General features: G+C 36.9%; 2 protein-coding genes across 2 annotated transcripts in view; one reads left to right on the plus strand and one right to left on the minus strand.

The window, feature by feature from the left end:
* The first annotated feature begins 3,913 nt into the window (after nt 1–3,913).
* The window catches only part of LOC107743555 (RUN and FYVE domain-containing protein 2-like), a 20,736-nt gene continuing 1,998 nt past the window's right edge, over nt 3,914–22,651 (plus strand). The window contains exons 1-18 of the mRNA XM_016556828.1: nt 3,914–4,441; nt 5,896–6,069; nt 6,515–6,632; nt 7,995–8,096; nt 9,554–9,677; nt 9,766–9,833; nt 9,938–10,003; nt 10,142–10,211; nt 10,299–10,400; nt 10,761–10,877; nt 10,982–11,149; nt 11,228–11,325; nt 13,145–13,264; nt 13,381–13,510; nt 13,695–13,789; nt 13,875–13,923; nt 14,105–14,185; nt 15,535–15,674. Coding sequence (XP_016412314.1) covers nt 4,168–4,441; nt 5,896–6,069; nt 6,515–6,632; nt 7,995–8,096; nt 9,554–9,677; nt 9,766–9,833; nt 9,938–10,003; nt 10,142–10,211; nt 10,299–10,400; nt 10,761–10,877; nt 10,982–11,149; nt 11,228–11,325; nt 13,145–13,264; nt 13,381–13,510; nt 13,695–13,789; nt 13,875–13,923; nt 14,105–14,185; nt 15,535–15,674 — 2,096 coding nt within the window. The 5' untranslated portion in view covers nt 3,914–4,167. The remainder of the gene's footprint in view (nt 4,442–5,895; nt 6,070–6,514; nt 6,633–7,994; nt 8,097–9,553; nt 9,678–9,765; nt 9,834–9,937; nt 10,004–10,141; nt 10,212–10,298; nt 10,401–10,760; nt 10,878–10,981; nt 11,150–11,227; nt 11,326–13,144; nt 13,265–13,380; nt 13,511–13,694; nt 13,790–13,874; nt 13,924–14,104; nt 14,186–15,534; nt 15,675–22,651) is intronic.
* Nucleotides 17,182–22,651, minus strand: part of LOC107743556 (heterogeneous nuclear ribonucleoprotein H3-like) — an 8,482-nt gene continuing 3,012 nt past the window's right edge. Inside the window, exons 2-8 of the mRNA XM_016556829.1 lie at nt 20,390–20,533; nt 19,809–19,947; nt 19,130–19,320; nt 18,299–18,504; nt 18,062–18,197; nt 17,896–17,952; nt 17,182–17,806 (exon numbers count right to left, since the gene is read on the minus strand). Of these exons, the coding sequence (XP_016412315.1) occupies nt 17,715–17,806; nt 17,896–17,952; nt 18,062–18,197; nt 18,299–18,504; nt 19,130–19,320; nt 19,809–19,947; nt 20,390–20,510 (942 nt within the window). The 5' untranslated portion in view covers nt 20,511–20,533 and the 3' untranslated portion in view covers nt 17,182–17,714. The remainder of the gene's footprint in view (nt 17,807–17,895; nt 17,953–18,061; nt 18,198–18,298; nt 18,505–19,129; nt 19,321–19,808; nt 19,948–20,389; nt 20,534–22,651) is intronic.

Below are 22,651 nucleotides of genomic sequence, written 5' to 3' on the forward strand. Positions count from 1 at the left end.
CAGTGTTACAGGTTTTATATGCAAAGGCTGAAGATTTGTTTGTTTGAATGAAAGGCATGAATGAATCCATTCAAAGAACCCTACACACGTTTGGAGTTTAATGCAGAGCACTTTAAGACAATGGATCAGATGAAAGCTCTTTACTGCCACTTGCCCTCTCATCACAACATTGTTTAGCTTCATGCTATCAGGAGGATCACAAATGTGAAATCCACTCGTGAAAATTTCAAGTCTGAAGTGGAAGATTATTTTAAATTGAAGACTAGTAGTTGAAGTAATCAAAGTAATGTCGTGATGGAGATTAATTAATGATTATTAATGATTAATGAATGATGATTTTGCGAGATTTTTTGAGACTCAGACATGTGATTCATACTGCCTGTCTGCGATCTTTCCTGCTTCAAATCAGAAATAAGAAATTGTAAGATGTGTCTTAGAAACACACTTAGTTTAATTGTGGAAAGACCACTTCACTTGATTAATAATAATAATAATAAAGTATTATTGCAAGATCTAATCTAATAGAAGTAGTGTAAAACCAAATTAATACAGATTTAGATTTTTTTTTTACTCTTTTTGGAGGACACTGCCATCTTCTGGTTAAAGATAAGGCACAGAAGGAGAGTGATTTTAGTACTGAATTTCATGGAAGCCACTGAATAAAATCATGGCATTTTATTCATTTTATTTATTTAAAGAAAGACCAAATACAGGTTTGTATAAGTACGAGATCAGATTTGTTTGTATAAGGCAAACCTGAGAATTTCCCCCTTTGCAGTTTCATTGTGACAAATCTAAATGTCCAAACGCAGAAAAAAACCTTGTTGAACACATGGCATTACCCTTGTGGAAATACCCTCCACTACAGTTTACAAGTTTGGGGTTGGTACATTTATTTTTTATTTTTTAGTCTATTATGCTCACCCAGGCTGCATTCATTTGAGCAATACAGTATAAAACTGTAAAATACAGTAAAAACTAATATTATGAAATATGCTGGTTTGGTGCTAAAAAAAAACATTTCTTATGTTATCAATATTACAGTTATGCTGCTTAATGTTGCTGCTTGTGTGTGTGTGTGTGTGTGTGTGTGTGTGTGTGTGTGTGTGTGTGTGTGTGTGAAAAAACCGTGATACATTTTTTGACTAGAAAGTTCAAATTAACAGCATTTATTTGAAATAGCATTTTTTTGTAACCATGTTAAATACGTTGTCAGTTTTGATCAGTTTAATGCTTCCTTGCTGAATAAAAGTACTTCTTTCTTTAAACAGTAGTGTATAATCATTATTTTATGTGAAATATGCGCAAAATCACCACACAAAATGCAGTTGCAAAAAGGATTTGCTCTAATACTTAGAGGTATGCCTGTCATATTCATGCTTATTACTCTTGCAGTGCAGTCTCATTCAGAATCCCACTTCCTGAGTAGCCTGCAACTCCATACTTATTGGCTGACCAGTAGGCTCACATGTCCCACCCCCTTTGTTTGACCGCCTCTGCTACCCTGCACCCAATGCACTTAGCTGTTCCAGCGAGAGACATCTCCTCCCCACAACCCGCTAATGCAGCAAATGGTTGCACCTCACCTAATCAGCTCTCCTGGCCCAATAGTACCAGAAGAACACCAGCACAGGGTGTAGACTTAACAGGGGTAAGTGTGTATTATTTTGTTGCTGCAGCACCACTGAGTGATTCAGTTACATTTTAAAGCAGAAGTAAGTGCCTAAGCAAGATGACAAAGCATGAGATGTTTGACTTCATGTTGTTATTAGCTCTACATGTTTACTGCACTGAAATCTTAAGGTGTTTTGTCTGTTCAGTCGAAATGTGTATTCAATTCCTTCCATGTGAGGCGGGACAGTGGTGCAGGAAATAAGAGTCATATGATAGCCAGATCCTGATCAGCAGAAAACAACAGAAACATGTTGGATGTAGGTCAGCAACTGTATGCAGCAGTATGACAATCAGCTTTTATTTTCTGCAACATTTCAGTTAGTTACGAATAAATGACAATAGGTATGCTATTAGTTCAGTTAGACATATGGAAGTGATTTTAAATGTTAACCACCCATATATTGTCTTTATGTGTTCAGTGTATTCAGCGCTCACTGAGAAACAAGAACTTCATCTTTGCCCTGAAAGGGGTTGTGGAGCTGCAGTCATGTATTCCCCTCAGAGCCTCCACCGGTGGGGCATCTCCCATAGTGAAAGTATGGAGCATTTGGCCTACAGTAAAGGTAAGCTTCTAGAACTTAATATTCTAAAACTATACAAAGTATGTAAGTTATAGATGTTTGGAAATGCAGACCTACCCTTTTGTAACTAGCACAGCATGGTGACACCCTACTCTACAAGGAGAATAATCCTGACTCAGCACCAGTGAGGTGGTTGTTAGTGTTCATTTTAAAGCACAAGTTTGAATTCCTCAGTTTCAGAACTGTTGGAGTGACACATGCACTTGCAATAAAAAGAAGTTACAGTTCATTTAAATTACTCAAAATTTATAGTGGGATTTTGATTGATCCCAGTGACTTGTATCTTTTTGAAAGAGTTATTGATTTGTTCAGTGGCTCTTTCCACGGTTACGTCATTAAGATGTGGACACATTTACTTTTGTTCGGCAAATTTTTGCAAGCAAAATTCCGTAAATTTCAATAGGAATACACACGGTCTGGAATATCACATAACAGCGAAAAAATTCCCAGTGCAGATTTCACAACTGCTTCGCCGTGTTAACCAACAAAGCTGCTTGGTTTAAAAGTGACTTCTGTGTGAGCTGTTCTACACTATTGACAAATAACAATTTTGCCCGCAACCACACCTTTACGTTAGTTGGTGGTGACAAGCAAGTTTTGTGCTGAAAGACTCACAATCGTTCACTCAAACAATTTGTAAAAAAAAAGCAAAGCTGGGTCCGAAATCACATATTGTCTAGTACTGTAGGTACTACATCTGGTTTGAAACCTGCTTTGTGACTGCTAAAAATGTTCAGTATAAATGAAATTCAGACAAACTACATCCGCCAGGATCAGCACCAGTTGCATTGCATCACATTAACCAACAAAGCTGCTTGGTTTAAAAGTGACTTCTGTGTGAGCTGTGTTCTACACTATTGACAAATGACAATTTTGCCCGCAACCACACCTTTACGTTAGTTGGTGGTGACAAGCAAGTTTTGTGCTGAAAGACTCACAATCGTTCACTCAAACAATTTGTAAAAAAAAAGCAAAGCTGGGTCCGAAATCACATATTGTCTAGTACTGTAGGTACTACATCTGGTTTGAAACCTGCTTTGTGACTGCTAAAAATGTTCAGTATAAATGAAATTCAGACAAACTACATCCGCCAGGATCAGCACCAGTTGCATTGCATCACAGCCATTCACAACTCCTCTCCAACTGTGGCTTTATGGGATAGTATGCGCACACCATAATTGGCAGAAGTATTCATCCGGGTACTTTTCGCCTACTGTTTATGAATACTGTGAATGAAGACATACTACTCATTTGGCTTACTGTTTTTCACATAGTCCTAGTTCAATTAAAGTTTAATTTATTTAAATTTGCATGCTAATAAATCTACCTCAAAGAGAGACCTCATTTAAGAGTTTTTCTTCAGTTTTGTCTTTGAAAAATGAATGCAGTCACTCACCAGGGAGAGACGTGAATGAGTCAGTGCATGATGGAGTGAACGAAGTATGGGGTAATTTTATAATTACCCCATACTTGCCCCCATTATTACAATAAACCATAATAATCTAAGAACTATTATGTGTTAAGACTGTTAACCAGTGATTATTTCAGAATTTTCTAAATGAAATACTTAATAGTCCAGGACAATGTTTCATACAAGCAGTAGAGGGTAGTATATCCATACTCTTCCACTGAATTACGTCTTTTTATCGTTATGACACCACCCCTTTGCTGCAGACGGATCGTGCAGGAGTGCTCAGGTGTAAACAAATCTACAATCTAGCCATTTGTTCTCAAAAGATACCATGATCATATGAATGGAAATCATACGTCGCCTTAGGAAACCATCACGAAGGAAAGCGCGTGAATTACGTCGTTAACTGTTTAACAATGCCGCTCAACACATCACCGCCGTGGTTGTTAGGTGAAGCGTTATCATAAACTGTATGATATTCCTGAATAATTGTCGTTAACGATGGCGACACCTGCAGAACAGGACCTTGTGTTGGCAGAAGCAGAGAGCAACAAAGAGAGAGCGCAAGTGTTCGGTATCCTCAGATTGCAGGAGGATAAATCGGCCGCTGAGAAAGTGAGCGGCGCTGCCATGAAATCTGGAGACGGGAGATGGCAGGCGCCTATATTCGCGTTAGCCAGAAAAGCGTCAGAAACCTTCTCCGGTGGCATTCACGTCTTGCCCAAAGTGACAGAGCCGAAAACGTCGACTTTTCCCGAGGAATGGGGTGCCAAGGGTAGGTTATGGATAACATTAAAGCTCGTGGCTGAGGTCGGGATTCAGTTGTTCCGATGTAGATCCTACGTGTATGGCAAGCCGTTTTAACGAACATTTATCGCTTAAAACTAACATCTGTTTGGTTTTTAGTACTTATTTTTAATGACTAGTTAAATATATATACAATTCTGATTTAGCATCTATTCATTCAGTTGTTTTTACTATTATATATCCATTTGCCACTACTCAGCATCCCAATAGTGTGCCATGTAACTAGTCCATTATTGCTGGTAACAAATTGCACTTTTTTGCCATTTAATTCAGTTTGGATCTGTGCAGTTATGTATCAACTGTACGCTTTTGATTAGAAGGCCTATAGCAGTATAATTATTATTGCTAATAGCTATTGCATTTTTACTAGTAAGAGATACTACTATTATATTGTTTAGTTACCTCTGACTATTCAAATAGTTATGTGTTCCGATTGTTAATAGTAACATTTTTAATCTTACTAGTGAGATTTTTAATTGAATTATAAATTATACATTCGGACTAATCATAACAAAAGACAACCAAAAAAAGTAAGTGTGATCACTTGTCATTATTAAAACTGTCTAGGTTCTAAAGAATAAGTACTAGTATGTAATGAATAGTTACTAGTGAACTTGAAAAATATACTAGTCATGTACTGAATAATATTTACTAGTAAATGTTAGTAACATAATTAGTTACTAGTTATATTAGTTTTAAGAAATTTGTTAAAATGGCTTGCCATACAACATTTTCTGCATGATGTCATAATGGTATGATGTCATGAAGAGTGTGCCTTGTTGGTTTGTATTCATTTGTGCATCTAACAAATCTTGGTGTTTTAAGACTACAAAGCACCAGTTCATTCATACAATTCAATAATAATAATAGTTATTGAAAAGAAAGGAGAAATGCAAAACATATGAAGTTATTTACCCCACAATTCTGATAGAAAAAGGCCTCATTCACATAATAATATCCAAATAAATTGGAAATGGGAACCAACCGACATAAGTGGGAAGTAGAGTACCACAGTGTCAGTATACTTGCTAGACAGAGCCTGTCTGAATATGTTTGCATAACGATTATTGTTTAGCCTGATGGTGAAAACAGGGTCCAGTGTATCACTGATCATTTAAAACGCATAAGTATATAATTTGTGCAGTATTTGTTGTTGAAACACAAAACAAAAAAGTGAAATGCTGCTGTTAAGGACTGGTGAATGACAGTACAGTCAAAACCAGTGAAAGCGCTTTAAGGGTTTGTTAAAATTTAAACTCAGCCTTGCAAAGTGTGGTCACATGTTAGTTCTAAGGAAAAGCCAGAGGTTAAAGTGCTGTGATGAGTTTATTCATTTTCATGTTCTTCTACCGTAAGAACTTGATTTCGGCAATAATGCTATAATTTTTGGATAAAGTAGTCTGTGGGCTTTGTGTCTTCCAGCCTTTCGAGATCCTATGGCAATGGAACGAGCAAACTTGCTTAATATGGCTAAGCTCAGCATCAAAGGCCTGATCGAGTCGGCTCTGAGCTTTGGGCGAACTCTGGACTCTGACTATCCGCCTCTGCAACAGTTCTTTGTTGTCATGGAGCACTGCCTGAAACACGGTCTCAAAGGTACAGTATGTTCAACCATCACGAAACAGCCAGCCACAGAGAACCATCTGTTAACCACAACTGTTATACAAAACATCATAATCATTCAAAGTTTTTATATGCTTGCTTTTTGGTAGATATTTAATAGCTGATTTGGTGTTAAACATTCTCTGTTATCAATATCTCTTATATATTTCCTATAGGCCTATGTTAGTGTTAATCTTAGGCACCAGACAGACAGCAACCACTGTTATGCCATGTTTTTTAATAGGAAAATAAAATGAGGAAATGCTTTTTTAAAATCATTCTCAGATGACGGATCATCTGAAGTTCTTGTCCAGTGAGCCAGTGCTGCAACAAAATTTGAATACTATTTTGAGTGTTTCATCAAAGCGTTTGCATACTCTGTATTACATACAGTGACCCTGAGTTGTTTAACAAACACACTTGTCTCCATCTCCATCAGTGAAGAAATCGTTTCTTGGATACAACAAGTCATTGTGGGGGCCTCTGGAGATGGTCGAGAAGCTCTGCCCAGAAGCAGGCGAAATCGCAGCCAGTGTACGAGACCTTCCTGGCCTTAAGTATGTTCAGTACACAATATTTGGCCTTACTGTTACATTGATTACTTTGTAGGGCTGTCCTCGACTAAGGATTTTTCTGGTCGACTTGTAGCCGTTCATTTTAAGCATTAGTCGACTAATCGCACGTTTATTAATAAACCATTTAAATCATTATAATGAGCCTTTAATTGCCTACATAGCCTAAGTGCTCAAGCACACGCATAAAGCTTGCCACAGCACACCGGCAGAAGTAATGATTATGAATGTGTCAGGGAAAAACAGTAAGGAGACTGCATTAACATTTTAATATTTTGATAAACTAGTGCCTTCTTTATTCTCAGTTTAAGAGATGAAGTCAGCGACACTCCACAGTAGTGGATGCGCCTGTATGTATGTTTCATACGGATTGCATAATCTGAGAATATTTGTTTTCCATTTGAATTAGTTCATTTGAAAGTAGACATTTCATTCTCTATAGATATATTTTTTATGTCTGTAAGGTAAAGATATACACGGTGTTTCGCGCTCAAGTTCACAGACCGAGATGGCAGAAAGCGCATCCTGTTTGCTTTCATTATTTCACAAAAGCGCGATTTTGTTTTTATTGTGAGAGCACACAAATAAACGTAGAGGCTTTACAGATTCGAAAGATGTATTACTCTTATCTGTATGACCAAAAATGACCAGTATTTTAAGAGCAGGTGAGCGCCCCGGCGCCTCCATCTGTCCTGCAGTGAGCGCGCTACCCTTCACACTCCGCACAGACACTTGAATATCGCACATTTCTCTAGGTTAACATTACATTGAGCGGACATGTAAAGTTGCTAACACTTACATATTTCAGATGATAAGCCATATTTGAGGTCGATGAATGATAGGCGAGTGTTTGGATGTCCTGCCCGATGTACTGTTACTGTATTACCGTAGACTAGCCGTTAACGTTAGTCACGGACTGCGTGACGTCGCCTGTGGAGTTTTTTGTTTTTTTTCTGTGACTAAGCGAATTTTGGTCGACTAATGATTAGTCGACTATTAGGGGGCAGCCCTATTACTTTGCACACAATGCTTCAAGTGCTTCAATTTTGTTTAATTTTTTTCAAATACTCAAGCAATCAAGCCCACTAATATATAAATATACACATGCTTTCTCACAGTCATTCTTCAGTGCATTAAGAAATGTGACATTCAGAATAGGGAAGTGCAAATTTCAGTTCTATTTCCCTGACAAAACTGAAACTTGCAACTGCAAGTAAAGTCTATTTCCAGAATTATGCATATCACTACTCGCTCTCTCTCTCTCTCTCTCTCTCTATCTATCTATCTTTCAATCTATCTATCTATCATTTTTAAATCAACCTGAATATGTCTGTATTTGCTTGTTAGGACGCCTCTGGGCAGAGCCAGAGCATGGCTAAGGCTGGCATTGATGCAGAAGAAATTAGCGGATTACCTACGTCTCCTCATCACCAGGAAAGATATACTTAGGTTAGTATTTTCCCTTCCAGTACCCGTAATTCATTCTTTCTTCCTTTGTCACAACAGTTGTGGTGGAGAATTAGTTATTAGAGAAGTGATAAAATGTGTCTGAGACAAACTAGTGTTTCCTGCTCAGGCCATCAGAGTGCAGTGAACAGTGCTCGCTAGAGGGTGTGCATCACTTGTAGCCATCTAAAAAAGTATTTCTGCTGCTACTGCCTGAGATTTAAAATATACACTACAATTTAAATGTTTGTGGTCAGTAAGACTTTTTAAATGATTTTGAAAGAGGTCTCTTATGCGCACTAAGGTTTCATTTATTTGATAAACATTAAAAACAGTATTATTGTGAAGTATTATTGCAATTTAAATGAACTGTTTTCAATTGTAATATATTTTAAAATGTAATTTATTCCTGTGATGGTAAAGCTGAATTTTCAGCAGTCATTACTGCAGTCTTCAACGTCACATGATCCTTCAGAAATCATTCTAATTTGCTGATTTGTTTTCTTTTTTTTTGACATGTTTATTCAGAATGAACATGATCAATGTACAATGTGCTTTCCTAAAGGAAACAGAAATACAATCATTTAACAGCAAGTCTTTAAAATATTGTGTGACATGAGTTTTGCTTCAAATAAACAACAGAAACAACTCCAAAGATGATAAATATGCATGCATAAACAAACATTAAAAACAAACATTAAAAACAAAAAATTAATAATTTAAATGAATAAATAAAATAATAATAGGAAACATTTCTTATAATTATTATCAATGTTGAAAACATTTGTGCTACTTAATATTTTTTTGGAAATGATGAATAGAAAGTTCTTGATGAATAAAAGAAAAAAAAATCGTATTGACCCCACATATTTGAACGATATGGTCAGATTTTTTTCTAGCTACTCTACGACTATGATAAAAAGAATACATATTAGTTAAAAATGTAAAACCTTTGTTTTTTTCATAACAATAATATGGTAGTCCGGCAATTCCATCTGGTAAAGACACAAATACTCGGAGACAAGCAATAACTTCTTATTGTTGTTCAGTTCAGTCGTAGTACAAGCAGGGTGTGACGGTTGGTTGGTATTAGTCCCACCCCTCCTCCACTGTGATTGGTCAGCTGACTAAAAAGTGACAGTGATGAACGCTGCGTTTTACCCAAACTTGAACGTTCTTCAACTCTCGGCGCCGAGAAAAAAATGCCCGAGCACTCAGCGTGAAAAAGACACTCAGCGCTCGGCATGCTCCTGGCTTTTTAAAAACGCGCCGATCCCATTGAAAACAATTGAAAAAAATACGCTAGCCTTGGGAAAAAAATGCTTTGGTGGATTCGGGGCCTTAAGCTGCATCAATAGAAATGTTCTTTCTCCGTATATCTACAGTATTTATATTTTTTGTTTTGATACACCTAAACCAATGATAAATGTCAACGCATTTGTGTGTGTGTGCATTTGCAGTGAGTTCTATGAGAACTCGGCAGTGATGCTGGAGGAGGAGGGAGCCGTCATCGTTGGTCTCCTGGTGGGACTTAACGTCATAGATGCCAACTTATGTGTGAAGGGCGAGGACCTCGATACACAAGTATGAGTGTTGTGTATTGGCCATTTTTAATAACCTGCTGTCTAGCTTCTGTCTGAGAAATATTAATGCCTTGTATTGGAATCTACAGGTTGGTGTAATAGACTTCTCCATGTACTTGAAAAATGACATTGATGATGACTACAGAAGTGAAGAAAGGTAGAAAGTACACTTGGACAATAATTGATTACATTAAATCACTATAATTACCTTGATGTATTATGCTGTTCGAATAACCTCCATCATGAATATGTTTTGAATAGAAATGGACAAATTTCAGCTATTTTGGATCAGAAGAACTATGTTGAAGAATTAAATAGGCAGCTGAAGTAAGTTCATGCTCTTTCTAAAGCTTTTGTGATATATTTAGGATGAGTGATTGTGGCTTTTAAAAACCGATTAATCTACCAAAGCCCTTTAAAACTTTGCGTTTATGAATTTTATCTAAAACTTTGTCTTGGACAAAGTTCTACAGTTCAAGGCTTACAGGGACGTGTGGAGTCCTTAGAAAAATCCAACTCCAAACTCATCGAAGAGGTACTCTTTGATTTCAGAAGAATAAGTCTCATCTGCGAAATAGAAATATTCTATACTAACTTGTTGCTGTCATCTTTTTTATTGCAGTTGGCAATAGCAAAAAACAATATAATTAAATTACAGGAAGAGAACCACCAACTCAGAACAGAAAATTCAGTCATTCTTATGAAAGCACAACAGCGTCTTGAGGTATTGTTGAGTGTTTTTTTTATGGGTTTATATACAACATATATACTTATTCAGAAAGGCAGATAGTAGTTCATGTACACAAACTTATTATATAGTTCTTATGAACATTATATTATGTGTCCTTGAAGAACTTTCTGCCAGTTTTTATAATCCATTTATGTTTAAAGCAATAAAAATATTATGTGTGAAAAATTTGATCTGTAAAATATTAAATTTTTTCCCCAACACCCCTTTGCTTTCTGAACCCTAGGTTTACACAATAATAATTGTAGGATTTCATAAATCAATGTGCAAGCCAAATACAATATTCAGTATACATTATAATTGCTGTATACTGTACATGCACTGTACTCTATTCAGATTGCAGAAGGAGATTTGAACTGTGAGCTTGACACGTACAAGCAGTCAAGGCAGGGCCTGGATGAAATGTACAATGAGGCAAGACGCCAACTCAAAGAGGAATGTCAACTCAGGCAGGTCTGTGTTTACATATAAAAAAGGAACCTGCTATTCAGACTGTGCAGTGGCACACTGGCATTTAAAAGAGGTCAAACCTGTTTTTGAATGTATCTGTGCTCAAGGACGTGGAGAACGAACTGGTTGTGCAGGTGAGCATGAAGCAGGAGATGGAAATGGCCATGAAACTGTTAGAAAAGGACATCCATGAAAAGCAAGACACTCTGATTGGACTTCGGCACCAATTAGATGAAGTTAAATCCATCAATGTGGAGATGTACCAAAAAATGCAGGTAAAACATCTTTTGTTAGGTGTTCTTCACAATTTGTGGTTAAAATATGTTGTAATCAAACTATTTAATCATCAACAGTCTTCAGATGACAGCATGAGACAAAAAAATGACATGATCGCACGGTTGGAGGAGAAGACCAATCAGATAACGGCGACTATGAAACAACTAGAACAAAGGTGAGAAGCAGTTCCTAATTTATTTAGAATCATGTCGAGCATAACGTTTAGTCATCATACTCCTGAAGTGCATTCAGAACATTTTCAGTCGTTTTCGAGTGTTTCAATTGTTTATTTGAATATAATTAGAATATTTAATTTAGCCTGATTTTTAACCTTGTATTATATGATGAATATATAATCTTTTCAAAACATTTTTGGCCGGTTCAAATTTTTAAGTAAGGTTTTGTTCAGTTCAGAGAAATTCAGATTTTTGTTTGCAGAAAGTAGCATATATACTACTATTCAAATGTTTGAGGTCAGTGAGTTTCTTTTTTAAGCAAGGGCACATTAACATGATCAAAAGTGAAAGACAATTATAATGTTACAAAAGAGTTAACATTATAAGAGTGCTGCTCTTTTGAACTTTCTACTTAAAGAATCCTGAAAAAAAAAAAAAAATCAGGAATGATTTCTGAAGGATGAAGACTGGAGTAATGTTTGCTGAAAATTCAGCTTTGCCTTCACAGGAATAAAATACATCGTAAAATTACAATATAAAAAGTTATTTTTAATAGTAATAATATCTCACAATATTACTGTTTTTACTGTATTTTTGAACTAATAAATGCAAGAGACTTCTTTCAAAAACATTGAAAAATCTTACCGACCCCCAACTTTTGAACGCTAGTGTACCAGTGTAAATGCATTTCAGGATATGATATCTGCTTTTACAGCCTAAATCAAATTAGTGTGCATTGATGGTGTCCAAACCATCAGTGCTTTTGTTTCACCAGTAGAATCAGTTTTCAGAGGGTCTAGAAGTGTCAGATACCTGATAGCATGCAAAGGACTTTGCATGCTTGTATTCTGAAGGCGCATTGAATGGCTTTCTCTCATCTGACCGCTCATCCTTCAGCATTTGTGTTATTTTCTTGTGGTGACGTAGTGCTGTCATGTCCATTTCTCTGTCCACATGAATCATCCTTCCCTTTCTTCTGTTGATTTACCGCCATTGTATTTCTGATGTTTTATGACTGCACTGCTTAACAAGTTCTTAAAGCTTTGGGATGAATTTGAAATTCACTGATATTTACATCCTCTTTCCCTTTTTGTTCCCCTTTTCATTTCTTTTTTTCTCATCTTCTCCTTTCCTCTAATTCCATGTTTTTCCTCGATCAACAAATAGTGACAAGGACCTACTCAGCCAGACAAGAACTCTTGCTATGTCATTTGTAAAATGCGCTAGCACAGACACCGAGCACCAATACAAACTTGTCAAAGATATTTCCTTCTGATACTAAGATACATTTGCTGTTTGTTACTTAACGCTAGTTGTGTGGCCATATGCACTGTTCTTAAAAGTGATGAGTTGATCATTCTTCACTAGCCCCCTTTTAAGTTTTATTTGATGATAGTTACTGTTTTTCCACATACTATTTAGTGAGCAAATCTTTCTTGTGGTTCTCTAGCGTAAATATTTACCTGTAACGTTTAACAGTCAAAGAAACCACAAATATGACGTTGTCTTTTATTACAGACTTCAATAAATTTGATGTTTTAACTACTCGTCACTGTTTACTTTGTGAATTATTTGTCAAAAAACGTTAGAAAATCAAAGTAACCTCGACACTTATGAAATTGCCAACTCTTTTCAACTTTCTGGCTTTTCCCGCAGCGCAACATTTCTGTCGTCTGGCTCTGTATTTGTTCCCGCTCTATTGTGGCTGTTGAATTGTGGCCATCTTTTTATTTTGTTTCCCATTTGTTCCAATACATTCCCGCCCATTCCATTCCATTCAGAGCCGTAGTTTTACCCAGTTGGTTTGAATTACACCAGATTGCAGGATGCCGAGAGGGAACGTGCCGGTGCCGAAGACGGGGTGCGCAAATTCAAGCAGGACTTCACAAACAAAGCTGACAGTCTCCAAAAGCAGATTGCCCAGAGAGAGAAACAAATGTAAGTTTTGCAACGGCTATGGAAGAGAATTAGAATTTTAGAATTTGTATCACAATGTCCCATTTATGCTGGAGTGGAAAATAGGAAGTGGATTTTAATTGACACTTTTTGTTTAGGATGCAGCTGGAAACAGACATGAAAATAGAGAGGGACTGGCGGCAGACGTTACAGAATGAATTAGAAAGAGAACGAGAGACCATCGCACAACTCACTGCTGAAGCACAGCAAATCAACGGACTCAAAAAAGTAAGATGAGTTTCTCATCTCAACAATGGCGAGGGAGAGAAATATAATAACCATTAAGTCCACAATACATCTGTATGAGGATTAAGGTGTTTGTGTCATTTAAAATGCTTCTTCATGGATGTTTTCGTTGTGCTGAATGCAAACATCCTGTCTTGGGCTCTGACGTGCCCTTGTGTCTTATCAGGAGTTTCACAGGTTGCAGGATGAGAATACGCAGCTGAAGGGAATTTGTGAAGAGCAGGAACAGGCGCTGGAGGAGCTGGGCTGCAAACTCAGCGAGTATGTAGGATTTATATATAATTGCCATTTGGGAGCCTTCAAATCATGTTATTCTTTTACTGATACACACATTTTTCTTGTTTAGGTCAAAGTTGAAAATCGAAGATATAAAAGAAGCCAACAAGGCACTTCAGGTTTGAAACATTGTTTGAGATAAACAAAAAAGTACCTGGAACATGTTTGTGGACATGTACCATGATATACAGTATATCAAAGTACCATCTGAAACCATCACAGTGCTTTTTTTTTGTAAGAAAATTGTCAAAGTTTCTTGAGTAATTGAACTTGTTCATATTAATAAACAATTGATTTCAGGGTGGACAGGTTTGGCTGAAGGACAAAGATGCTACGCATTGCAAGCTTTGTGAGAAGGAATTTTCAATCTCCAGGAGAAAGGTCAGAACCAAATTGCTACGCTGTAATACATCTGTCTCTATCACAGCTTGCTGTCCAATCTCACACATCCACACAAATTCAACTGCTCTAAATAAAGAAATTCACTGGCACAAAGACCGTACTGGATTTAAGACTTGAAAACATTTCCAAATGAGGATTAGATGACGCCTGAATAAAAGACTGAGTTGGCAAGTGGTGCTCTGTACTGTTGAAGTCGGCATGAAATGAAAACTTTTCTAAATGCATGTTATTGATCTTACTGTGAAGGGTCTATCATCCATACGTTTAATTTTTTTAGGACATCCCAATATTTAATTAAAATGTCATTACTTGATCCTCCAGTGAAACTACAGACTTCTTTCTGGTGACGTATGCCAGACCTCTCCAAACATTTAAGCTGTGTCCTTCGAAAAGCAGCATTCCAAGACCGAATGCGTCACAGTGGTGCGACAAAGCTGTCCCATTTCAAAGTCTCAAATGCGACCTTGAATTAAGTCCTTTATTTCCCGATCTACAAAGGATGCAACGCGGCCTGGCCTAGACAGACGACAGGACTTTCAAAATGGCAGATTACAACTTTTAAATGTTAATATTTGGTGTTAACTTGCTCAAATATCTAATGATACAAATGTAAAAAAAAAAATAATAATTTTTTAAAGCGGTTCAAATGTTGACATATCTTACCAAGATGTGATTTTATTGGTAGTTTATTCTTTTTTTTAAGTATATAATGGACCAAGGTGAACATATTTAGACCGGTTGTGAACCCTGGTTTGTTTTCAGACAGTTGAATATTACTTTCATAAAAGTCCTGGCGCTCGTCAAATGCGGCGGTCACAGTTGCTAGGCAACAAGAACAATCTTCTGTAGGCTAGAATTTTCCGTTTAACAACATTCAGTTCGATCTTTGTGGACTTCTAAGAATGCAGCCCTGAATTGGGACACAGATTTAATCTGCCTAAACCCCGCCCCTTCTCATAAAATTAACTGCAAACCGACATTCATATCTGCATCCATGCCAAGCATTTTTTTTTCTATTTTGATAATCTATTTCACTTGGATGTATGTCATAATACAGGAAAAAAAGATCTGTTGCTATTGTTTTATCTTTAAATGGGACCTTACTCTGAAAACGTTTGATTTATATATATATATATATATAACTCCCATGAAAAACAACTAAAAGGAAATTCCCCAGAGCAACTGTTTGGATGAATTCCAAAATATCAGTTGTGAAGATTCCACGGAGTCATTTTGAGTCCGATCCAAACCAAAAGACAACAGCCAAAAGACCAAAAGACAACAGGCCCTTTAACTGAAAGCTCTCTTGCTTGTCTTTGTTTGAACAGCACCACTGCAGGAACTGTGGAGAGATCTTCTGCAATGCCTGCTCGGATAATGAGCTGCCGCTCCCTGCTTCACCCAAACCCGTGAGAGTCTGCGACACCTGCCACGCTCTGCTCCTCCAGCGCTGCTCCTCCAATGCCACGTAAGATAGAAATGACAGCACATCGTAACAAGGGCCAAAATCAGCTTTAACTCACAGACTGTGCTGTCCCGCATCGTCAGAGTGACCAAAATGGATGCACCCGTTTCTCTGTGTTTGAAGTTTACATTTTACATAGGATAAAGCCTGTTGCCTCAGAGAAGACTTAATGGCACTTGTGCAGATGGCCAATGCAGTGTTTGTCACAGAGCGTGCAATGAAAGAAATGAGTTTACAAATGGATTAATGACCGAGTGCCTCCATCTGGGCTGCAAGTAGACTGATTTAGATGATTTATACAGTACTAGTACAACACTCCCATGCATTGTATACTTTAGATATATAAGGGTGAACAGGTTTCATTCCTCAAGATTCAAAAGTAAGCAAAGGCAGTTACTTAAAGGGATATCTTTTCTTGAGCAATTACATTTCAAATTCAGTTGAAATACATAACCTTACATTCATATATGTGCCTGTATAACAAGCCAAACTGACAAATAAGGATTTGAAATGTTTCCCTGAATCTAGATGGGCAAAAACGGTATGTATATACAAGTAAAATGTTGTCAGTGCTGCTCGAGAATGACTGAGGTGGATTCACGTCAAAAAGCACAGAAATAATGTTCTGAATATGGTGTTCAGGTTTCTTGTCTGCAAACGGTATTATTTCACAATTGCAGATTTACCTTGGTACAGAACTGGAACACTACACATTTTGAGTATTTGTGCTAACGTTTGTCTGGATAATTACTCAAAATACAGCTGTTAACTTAAATGTGAAGTTTATGTATGAAACTGTACATAGCCTTAAACCACTAAAGTTGATTATAGTTCCACTTCTCGAGTGATGGATTTTAGCATTTAGGTGCCGCAGTACACACACTATTGTTCAAAGGTTTGGGGTCAGTAAGATTTGTTTTGTTTGTTTGTTTTGAAAGAAATTGTTTTATTCAGCAGACGCGTAACTCTTCTAAGTAAACCTAAGTTGCTTCAGTCCAGTAATCGTTCATCTTGATAATATAACATTGAAAATATAAAAGTTAATGTTGTGGTTACTTTATAAAAATCAGTAAAGATTTCCTTTTTCCTGCTTTATATATCAGATGACGGAATGCATGTGGAAGATGGAATGTTGGGCAGCGCAACTGTTTTCAACATTCATAAAAACAAGAAATGTTTCTTGAGCACATAAGAATATTAGAATGATTTCTGAAGGATCATGTGACACTGAAGACTGAAGCAATGGCTGCTGAGAATTCAGCTTTGCCATCACAGGAATAAATCAATTTAAAATACAGTTTATTATTTAAACTGTAACAATATTTAAATTATTTCATAATATTACCGTTTTATAGTATTTTTGATCAAATAAATCCAGCCAAAACATTTTTTAAATCCTACTGATCCTTAAGTTTTAAACCGTAATGAACAAAACTCAAGGCTACACAAATCTTCCAGTGTATTAAAAAAAACAATATATGAATGGACTGATGCCATATGTTTCATCTAGCTTTGACCAAAAGCAAGATATCACACTTTGTTCTTACATTACAGTTGTCTTCAATGAACATTCTTAGGTCAAAAATAAAATGTATCCATAAAAGGTTTTATTCCATGGATGTGTAAATTTCACAGGTTTCAATTAGAAATTTTACTGAGCAGCAAAAACAGGTAAACATCCAAAATGATGTTATTGCTTTGGGAAAGAAAACGAAAGTGCAGTCTAACACGCAACTTGGGCTTCAAGCTATTCACACTCATTTTTGAGTCAAAATACATACAAAGCGCATATCTTTAGTTAGACTTTAACACAGAATGTCATATAAAATTCATTAAGCAAAATGTACAGTAGCCGGTCAATCTATATGCAACATCTCAAATATATATATTAGATATATATGGATTTAGATTTAATTTTCTTCGAGTCTGGAAAATATTGTGGGCATATTTCATAGGAACATGTGAAAACATATTCATATAAAAAGACCTTCCATGCTGGAAGTTCCAACTTTGGGTTGAAAAGTGCATGAATTTTAAGCATCCTCAATACATCTCCCTTAGTCCACTTCCTCGAGAGCCCATACCGCTAGAGTTGCCATAGAAACCTCCTCCGCGGCCTGCAGTGTTTTTATGCCCTCAAAACAAAAGACATAGATTTGAATGTTGTCTTCACACCTTCTTCAACAAAACTATTACAAAACAATCTCCACGCAGTCATACTAACCCATTTCGGACGGCCCACTTGAAGTTGAATTCAGGAAAAGCTCAATGTAACGATGCTCTGCAGGGAGGAAGTCAGTGCAAGGATAAATATGATACTCAAAAAAAAAAAAATTAGGATAGCAGTACAGTTTGACTAAGACAGAGGTTTGGAAATGGAGACAACTTACGCATATGATTCTTGTCTTTTGACATGGCAGACACAGCATCTTCGTGAGATCTGAACTCAACATCTGCCTCTCCTGTAGACTTTCCATTAGGTCCTACATCAATGTGCACCCTCACAGGATTTAAAGGGGTAAAGAACTGAAAAAGAAACAAAACACTCACACAAAGGCAATAATACTTTACTGTATAACAAAATATTGTAAGAATGTGTCCAGTGGCAACACTGTGGTTTTTCTTACATGTGCAATATCTGTCTCTGTAGCGCGGAACGGTAGGCCCCTCATATGAACAAAATGGCCGCTGTGAAAGCCTGAGTTTGAATCGCTGCTGTAGCCATGACCCCCCATTCTTCCTTTTCCTCTATCATCGCGCACACGCTCTTCAAACATGCCGTTACTAAAGCAGTAGTTGTTAAAGCCATTGTAGTTGTCAAACCCACCATATCCTTATGAAGGAGAGACAAATCAATACTTTTAGATCACTTCCTGTCAGTGAAAGAACTGTTCAAAAGTTTGAGATCAGTAAGATTTTTTTTTTTTTTAGGAAAAACTCTTATGCTAACCAAGGCAACATTTATTTGATCAAAAATACTGTAAAAAAAAAAAAAAAAGTAGCAATACTGTGACATATTATTACTATTTTAAGCTGAATTTTCAGTAGCTATTACTTCAGTATTTAATGTCACATGACCCTTCAGAAATCATTCTAATATGCTGATTTGCTGCTCAAGAGATTTGTATTTTGTATTATAATACTTAATATTTTTGTGGAAAGGGTAATATATTTTTAATGATTATTTGATGAATTAGCATTTATTTAAAAATATAAATATTTTATAACATTATAAATGTCTTTACTGTCACTTTTGATCAATTGAATGCACCCCTGCAGTATAAAAGTATTATTTCCATTTTATTTTTATTTTTTTTATAAAATCCTTCTGAGCCCAAACATTTGAATGGTAATGTTCATAGCCATTCAAACCCATATTTGTTAATTAGCTATCCATCTTATTAACTAAAACCCAGTAAGAGTTAATAAAGTTACTAAGCACTATTAAAGTAGCATACCACCACTGTAAGCGCCTCCGCTGCGCACCTGGTCCAGGACGGCACCTCCCCTTCCAGGACTGGACCCAAAAAAGCTCCCGCGTCCCATTACGGGTCTGTCATATGGACTAGGCCTCTGTCCCATCATCCTCCGAGGTACTTCGTAGTATGCACGCATTTCATTTCGGCTGCTTTTGAATATCTCTATGTACCTGAGTTTATTTTGAAATGCAACATGTTAAACGTACAGGCTGCTGAATGTTTAACAGCAATGAGGAAGATTTTAGGGAAGACAGCATTTGGGGCCCACTGACTAAATTCATTATGGCATCACAATAACTGACAATTTACTGTCAGTTATTGACCAGAGGGAGAAGTAGCAAGTGTCTGAAATTCTGCCCAGTCATAAAATTTAACCGTATCTAAAGGCCAATTTCAGACAGAAACAGAATCTTAAAAGTATTGTATAGTGCCTGTTATAAAAAGGCTCCTTTGCTTCTGCAGTATGTTGCCCAACCACATTATGAAACCATATTTCTGCCTATTTTTTGTCCCCTCATGTCACATGTTTATGTAAAATTAAACATTTCAAGTGTAATAACATGATCATACCATCTTTTTCCAGAGCAGAAAGATGCATGACCCCCCACCCCACATTTAGAGAGAGCATTAGCACCCAGCCCAGTCTTGCCAGCCCCACCTGTGCCCTATTCTTTCCTTGTGTTTCCCCAGAGCCTTTTCTGCTATCTCCTTTGAGGCAAACTGCACGAAGGCTTCCCCTGTGCTCCTCCCCTGGTAGTCCATCGGCAATGTTATCCCATTTGGCACGATTTTCAACCCTTTAACCCAAGGACAAATAACCCCACATGGGGAAACATGTTAAAGAGCCGCAACATTCTCATCTGCAGAAAATACATCCCCCCCCAAATGAGCCCTGATGATGTCAAAATCATTCCCTATGTCAGACAAAAACCCTAGAGCAAACCACAAAGGATAACTCCATTAATCTAAAAATCATAGCACACCTGCCTCGGTGATGCTGGTGACATATAAATTGTTAAATATAACCAAAACATGCTTAATAATCTGTTGATATGACAGTTAGAAGAGTATATAAAAACAAAAACCTTCACAATATGATCTGACTGACTATATAAAGACATAAAAAGGAAGAACTGACATCATTCAAAAACCACAAAACACAATTTTCAGTAGTTTTAAAAAGATGTCCTTGCAATACCTGCAAGTCTAGGAGGTGTTGAAGTGAAACAACAGATGTACCTGAAAAGAACTGTACAATTTCTTCTTTACTGCAGCCGAACGGCAGTCCTCTTAGACGCAACATACAACCACTGCTGCTGTCATAGTCTGTGGGACCGGAGCGTTTCAGCACCCAATCCATCTCACTACGGTTTGACTTGAACACTGTGGGAAGGGTCAAGAGGCAGACAATCAATTAATATACATTTTAAAAAACAAATGTGCAAACATGTCATGTGCTTTAACTTGTGCTATTTAAAATCAGCATGAAAGAGATATTGCAGTCATCTTTTCTTTCCTAGAGATGCATATCTGAGTAAAGCCACTTCTCAAACAAGAAAAAAAAAAAAGTACTTGATTTTGTACAACTGTGATGGACTGGATCATTGTCGTTTGCTAATTGCGGCATGTGAGATTTTGTTGCAAGAAGGAGGGGATGTTAATGTTTTTGATTACAAGTAGAGATGCACCAATGTATTGGCCAATAAAAGCTATTTTTTTGACTATCCGTCAATATAGTCCGTTGACTATATTGATAAAAACAGCTGATGATCAGGGCCAATTATATCCTGTCAATCAAAAGGAGGGGGTCAAAACTTGTCAGACTGCAAGTTATACAATGTGTGAAGAAAATCTCCCGTGTTGAATCTAGGGCTGTCACAACATTAAAGCAGGCTCTATTTGACCCAATGAATCACCCGTAGTTCAAGCCAGGGTTTGCCAGATCCACGCTTTTTTTTCCTCAAAACCAAACAATGCACCTCCCATCCAATAATCACAAAGAGTTTTGTGCTTTGTTACTTGTGATAAGAAACAAAGTCTCATTTGTCAAATTCTGTCACGAAATTCAAACAATAAATGCTGTTTTGACGCTTTTAAATGTGGCGTGACAGATCACTGTGTAACCGCTTTAGTTCAAGCGACAGCGTGGAGTATGAGTCTCTTCCACTCAGCTACAAAAAACACTAAAGAGGAGCTCATTCTCTGACAAATCTGACATGAAGACAGTCGTTTATGAAAACGTTATGTGCAACTTAGTTGTATATAGACAATTCAGTTTTTATTTGAGTGTAATTATTATATTTGAAAATAAATAGCAGTTGAATATAATAGCTCTGTTATTAATTTTAACCTTTAATAGGCTATAACTGCAATGTACCAAATGAGAGGGTTCCCAGTATAGTTTACAGCATTGGTTAGGAGAGATTTTTTTCCTTAAGAAAATTAAGGAAATTGTTTTTTTTTTCTTAAAATCAAATTATCGGTATCGGCAGATATCATTCTGAATAATCGGTTATCGGTGGAGAACTTCAGTATTGGTGCATCTCTAATTACAAGGGCACATGCATTAAAAAATTTGCAAGAATAAATAATTTATAATAAACGCAATGCAATTAGGCCTGGGCCGATTACCGGTTTCAAGGTATACCGCGATTTGAAAATGTCACGGTTTCAAAACCGTTAATATTTTCCGTTATACCGTTCCTGCGGTATGCACTGTTTTTCATGTCTCCTCAAAGACTGAAAGTGTAGGAATCCTTCCGGTTGAGTGCAGTGTAGAGAGTAACACGACCTTCCTCCTCCTGTTGGTGTGAGTGGTCAGTCACGTGTGTAGGACGGACGAACTTCTGCCCCTGTTCTGGACTTGCACAAACTGCGTTGCAATGCAATCGTTTTCCAAAATGTCATTTATGTGAAAATATGAAGTCTGTAAACGCCGTTAACACAGGCCTCAATATTGATTTGGGGGTTTATATGAATGTGTATCTGAGGGGAACTGACTGTCTTCAGAAAAGTTTACGTGGTATTTTCTTTTCATCTCGTCTCTGTATAGTTCATATTAAAGCCGTGTTTCAGCGCAGAGCTGCTTTGTTTACAGCGGTAACCAAGGAAACACTGTATCTGGTGTTCCAGAAGCGCCTCCTGCTGTCAGAGAGTGAATCTGCGTCTCATTCAGAGCTTCTGCTGTTTGCTTCGTTCAGGCATGTAGTATAATTTCACAAAGCTAGTCAGAACATTCTGTTTTGCTACAAATTGGGTTATTATTAAATCAAATGATGTATATGAAATTATATCAGGGCTGTACGTTAACTTTTTTAACTTTTTTTACTGGTGCTACAGAGGTTGAAAGTTTTGTAGCACAGGCCAAAAAGTTGTAGCACAAGTATCACAAGTATAATATCATGTCTGAAAACAAACACAAGTAATGGAGTTCATCACTTAAACAGGCACTAATGTTCCATACAGAGCACAAAAAATACAAACCATCACAAAAATTGTTTT

Source organism: Sinocyclocheilus rhinocerous, unplaced genomic scaffold (assembly GCF_001515625.1).
Source record: "Sinocyclocheilus rhinocerous isolate Xijiao unplaced genomic scaffold, SAMN03320098_v1.1 scaffold677, whole genome shotgun sequence".
In the NCBI taxonomy this organism is placed as follows: domain Eukaryota; kingdom Metazoa; phylum Chordata; class Actinopteri; order Cypriniformes; family Cyprinidae; genus Sinocyclocheilus; species Sinocyclocheilus rhinocerous.